The sequence below is a fragment of the Lolium perenne genome, chromosome 2, assembly GCF_019359855.2.
Source record: "Lolium perenne isolate Kyuss_39 chromosome 2, Kyuss_2.0, whole genome shotgun sequence".
Taxonomy (NCBI): domain Eukaryota; kingdom Viridiplantae; phylum Streptophyta; class Magnoliopsida; order Poales; family Poaceae; genus Lolium; species Lolium perenne.
Window position 1 is genome coordinate 158,178,971 of NC_067245.2, and position 5,366 is coordinate 158,184,336.

Below are 5,366 nucleotides of genomic sequence, written 5' to 3' on the forward strand. Positions count from 1 at the left end.
TTGCTGTGACTGACTTCATATAGACGGTGTACCTCCGGTTTGCGCGGCCTCTCTCGTGCCTAGGGTGGCTGTCGGAGAGTGTGTCGTGGCACCGGGGGACAACGATGGTTCTAAACAGCCGGTGGCAGGTGCAAAGCCTTTGGCTTTCCTTGGGGTGGGGTTAAGACTTCCGCGAAAGCATTGCACGGCTCCCTGTGCCGACAACGGCGACGCTCGTGAGCGCCGTTCCCCTTCCTGGAAGCGTTGTCGTGAAGTTCTTCCCCCTTTGAACTCTGGAGGCTTGTATGCTCACTTGCGGCGTTAGCCAGCTCCCTCGGTGATGGTGGTCCTCTACCAGGCAGCCTTGTGTGCTGATTCAGTTTACTGCGGCTCCATGGAGTGGCGGCTCGTTGCTTGAAGTTCCAGCCGAGCTGCCCTTGTATCTTGGTTTAGGCTATAGCTTTGCATCGATTGTGCTTGTATCGTTAGCTGGTAACCCCAGCTTTATTTTTCTTTCTTTCCTTCGATTGTATCGTTATACGTCTGGCCGGTTGATGCTTTTGTTAATTCAAAGTCAGGTTGGTCGAGTCTTCTGTTTAAAAAACAAAAAGCTTTTTGGGGATGCTCTTGTAGATAAGCAGCAGTCGTCCGGCCGGCCTCCATACGGTGAGCTGTTTGCACAAGTCCTCGAGGTAGAAATTCACCCGAAAGGTTTGCAAATCAGTCCGGCATCAGCTACAGTGGATGGTTAAGTTCAGTGTCAATGGTAACTAGGGCAGCAAACGATCTTAAGAGCATCTCCAGTCACCGTCCTCTAAACCGTCTCCTAAAGTGTGTCGGATTGACCGTTTGGGAACGTGTTTCGTTCGTGTCACGTTTGGGGGACGTCGCTCCCCAGTCGCATCCCCCAAACGCCCTCCCCAAATGATTATTGGTGCACGAAAATAAAGGTTTTCATTCAAATTTGATTATCTCTACTATTAAGAGCAAACTGGTGAATGTCTGGTGTCACATTTTTAGGATGGACAATAATACTTCCCACATCGCCTACCAAGATGATTTATCTCAACGCAATCTTAAAAAAAAAAGCCAACCAATCAGCTTAAAAAAAGGAACAACAATCTCTTCTGGGATTGCACGCAGAAGCAAAATAGAGTAACAACCAGCATCAAATAAGGAACAACAATCCCTATCTTAGCTCAACAAAAATTCAAAATTCCACCGTTTCCGTGCCTGCCCGCTGCTCCTAGCCGCGCCCGCCTGCTGCTCCTAGCCGCTGCTCCTGTCGAGTTGCTCCTGTCAAGCTGCTCGACGTGCATCACCTCTTCGAGCACAGTTCAATGGCGCTCTTCTAGCACAGCTCTCCGACGCTGTTGTCGGCGCACAATTCTCCAGCAAATGCTTCCGGCGTCTCCGCACATTAACATCCCAGCGATCAGCCGATAATATCTGCGGTCACCAATAAACAAAAGTGGTAAGCGTCTCAATCCTACATGGCCCTGCAAGTGGCGCTGTGTCGCCATCCTCCTGCAAGACGTGCGGGGGAAGCTCCTTTGGAACGAACGTCGACGCCCGCCATGGCCCAATCGTAGGAGCGGGAGGTGACGAGGAGCAAAATCATCGAAGCGGGCTGGTCCAGGCCCACGGGAGGAGCATGAACGCCGCCTACTGCGGAAGCGGTGGCGTCACGTTGGAGAAGTGACGGTGCGGCCGATGGTGGCGTGATTCAACGTCGGGGGCGCGGAGGCTGTCAGTTAGAACCGCGCGCCGGATGGCAGGGAGGCCGGCAACCGAAACCGTGCGCCGGAGGGTGGGGAGGCCGACGGTGAGTGGCTCGACGCCGACGGACGGGGCGGCTATGAGAGAGCTGGCCGAGGACGGGCGACAGGCAACATGAGTGACCCAGGCGGCATGCATGGCCGCAGGCGTCGTGAGTGAATCGACAAGCACATGTTGCAATCAACTCCGAGACATTGCCGTGAAGGTGGCCGCTGGTGTGGCTGTAGAATTAGGCAGATTTATTCGCTCGGACGTCGCTCCCACCACTAGAGCGACACACCACAGCAGACAAACCCTTAGAGCATCTCCAACAGACGCGGCAAAAGACGCGCGCACTAAATAAACCGCCAATTCGGCCCGAGCGGGAGCCCGCGCGAACCTCCAGCAGGCGCGCGAAAATGTCGCGCGTGCTAAATTTTTTGCCGCGCCCGCGCTTCTGCTCTATCCCGCGCGGGAAAGTTGCCGCTTCGGCTGCCGCGCGCGCTATAAACGCCACGCGCGCGCACGCCAACCGCCCCGGAAACTTCACTGCACGCGTGTCGCTCCACTTTCTCGCGCATCGCTCTGCCTCCCACGTCGCGCCCGCGCCGCCGATCCACCTCTGCCGACGCGATGCCTCCCCGCCGTCGCTCCTCCTCCGGCTACCGCGGCGTTCGCGCGCGGCCAAGCGGCCACTTCGATGCCGAGATCCGCTCCGGCGAGGAGCGCATCCGCCTCGGCACGTTCGAGATGGCGCACGAGGCGGCGTGCGCCTACGATGCCGTCGCCTGGCGCCTCGGCCGCTCCCGCCGCACAATGAATTTCCATGATGTGTGGACGAGGGAGCAGGCGGAGGCGCTCGCGCCACCGTCGCCGGCTGTCACGCGCGAGCAGCAGCGGCGCCAGCGCGAGCTCGAGCAGTGGCTCGTCATCGCGGAGCGCGACGAGCGCCTCCACCTCGAGTGGGCGCGGCAGTTCCCGGAGGACGTCGCCGCGATGGAGGCGTTCTACGCGCAGATGGAGGAGGAGAAGGCGGCGGCGGCGAAGAAGAAGATGGACCGCGACCAACGTCGGCGGCGAGGATGGCGGAGAAGGCTGCGAGGAAGGCGGAGGAGAAGAAAAACGATGCCGGGCTGTCGGCGATCGTCCTCTCGTCCTCCTCCTCCTCCTCCTCCTTCGAGTGGACATCCACTCCGGTGTTCGACACCACCCACTCGTCGGACTTCGACTGGGACTCAGAGTAGATTAGGGTAGTTTTCAAATAAATGTCGTTGTACCGTCGAATTTTCTAATATATTTCGTATTTTCAGTTAATTTTTTGTGTTTTATTTGATCTATTTCGTACCAAAAATGATCGAAATAGTTGTTTCCGCCGCGCTGCGCGCTGCATAATACAGCGTCTGGGGAAGGAACATTTTACGCGCCAGAGCACGCGTTGTATAATACAGCGTCCGGCGGGGGGAAATTAGAGCAGCGCGCAGCAAATGTTTACAGCGCAGTCGCAGCGACCTATAGCGCACCAATTTTTAGTGCGCTTGTTGGAGATGCTCTTATCCTAGCTACGAAACGGAGAAACAGGACCCCCTCCCCTCCTGCCGCCAAAGCGGCAAGGAAGGCGAGGGAACCAAAGCAGGATAGTGTGCAGCTCTACCTTCTAATAATCAATCATGTCCAACATGCTAGACCTACAAAATTGTATTAATAGTTATTATGTTTTGGTTATTCTGAGATCGTAAATATCCATCTCCACATTTTCATTTAACATATATATTTATTATTGTAGATCATGGATGCCCCAGAGACAGATATTGCAGATGCTTCGAAAGAACCCATCGACATATGCTAAGATACGACCGTTGGTGGAATAGACAAATAATTCATCAAGTTTTACACAAGCAAAGGAGCGATTATATTTTTTAAAGCATGTTACCATATGCCAATCTTAACAATTTATTTCTAAAAATTGCGCTTTTGCAGATCATGGACAATATTGAAATAGATGTCGATGTTCCAAAAGAAGCCACCTCCGTAGGCCCTAAGGCTATCTTAATGGAAGGGGGCCTTGATTCAAAGACTTCTACCAATCCAAATGAGGTTCATACATAAATAATCATTGCACGACATAATTAATAAGCCAAAAAAACGAACATAAAGATTATTCCAAAAGGTACTTAGTTCCGCTCAGCTTATCCTCCTTTCCTTTTTGCTAGATAATGTTTTACCTAATTAATCGGGCACACCTACATATATCATGGCAGCATATGTTTGCACCACCGAACATTTTGCTCTTGTTGAATCGATCATGTCCGCAACTAGAAATACCAAGTTGTGGACATAGGTGATGCCTTGCAGACTAATGATAATTTAGAATGTCTTACATGCGACGATGGATTCTTATCCAACCATAGTCAACAATGGACCACTATTTTACACATTAATGTCTAATTTTTTCTTAATTTAAATGTATTTACGTGTCCAATTATAGATGATAAATACGTATATATATTGTATGTGGGCATGTGCAAGAATGAGTGTGAAGCTCCAAACCTTATCCACTAGGGTTAACTCTAAAGCAAATTCAAGACATACTCAGGATGGACCAGCCTATGGACAAGCATAATTTCAACATGGTTGTGCACGTAGTGGCATGCGGCAAGATACAATTATTGATAGAGCCTCATGTGCACAACATGGACTGATTTTGTGTAAGTTATTATACTCACATGGTTATTGTCACTGCCATGGTTTTGAATTTTATTTCTTATATTTCAGTCAGCGATGCTCGATGGTACATGACATCCAAGTTGGCACACAAAACCAAATATTAATAAGTTGGCAACACTTTTGCATAGTTGATCTAAGATAGACAATAATATCTCATCGTGTAAGGTCCCTTGTCCATTCTTACCATGATTTATGTATTTTAGTGGTCACCATTTGCAGATTTATTTGCCACACGCATTAGTTGGGGACTTCATCTTGTTCACCATCGACAAACATGAGCGTCGTGTATCTATTTTGGACCCCTTTTCTGAACTTCTATCAAAATAGAGGTACAATTAAAATTACAAAGGTACTCGTTGTATCTAAATTACGCTCTTGAAATAGCACAAACTGGATGGATATCTGATATTTATTTTTGGCCACAGAAATACCCTCACAGTATTTCAATACCAACAAGCCCCAACATGTGATTTCTGTGGTTATCATTATAATACATTTATTTTATTATTGTTCTAATGACTAAGATAATAATATTTTTCATTTATTTGCAGAAATTTGTCTGGTTAGTTAGTACTATTTACTTTTATGCTTTCATAGGATGGTAAAAGATGTGTTCATCCAATTTGCACCGTGAGTACCTTATATTCACATTCTTATATTTTTATGAAAAGAAAGTTTCATGCTAACTCGATAGATTGCTTGTGCAGGATGGTTACGAGTTGAGAAAGAATTTTTTTGATACACATACTCAAGTACCTTGCAAATGAAGTTGAAGACAACATTCCTAATGTTGTGCGAGCATATCTTAGTCGCACCACGGGCACATGGCTTTAATAAATAATATAGGTAGTAATGTGGTGGTCGTTGCATTTTATACTCATTACACTGAATTATGTGATGAAACC

At 48.8% G+C, this 5,366-nt stretch overlaps 1 protein-coding gene across 1 annotated transcript; it reads left to right on the plus strand.

Annotated features, from left to right (window-relative positions):
• Positions 1-2,370: 2,370 nt before the first annotated feature.
• On the plus strand, positions 2,371-3,731 carry LOC139835640 (ethylene-responsive transcription factor 3-like). Its single transcript, XM_071825499.1, has 2 exons — positions 2,371-2,806; positions 3,715-3,731. The coding sequence occupies exons 1-2, from the start codon at positions 2,371-2,373 to the stop codon at positions 3,729-3,731; spliced, it is 453 nt and encodes a 150-aa protein (XP_071681600.1).
• The last annotated feature ends 1,635 nt before the right edge of the window (positions 3,732-5,366 follow it).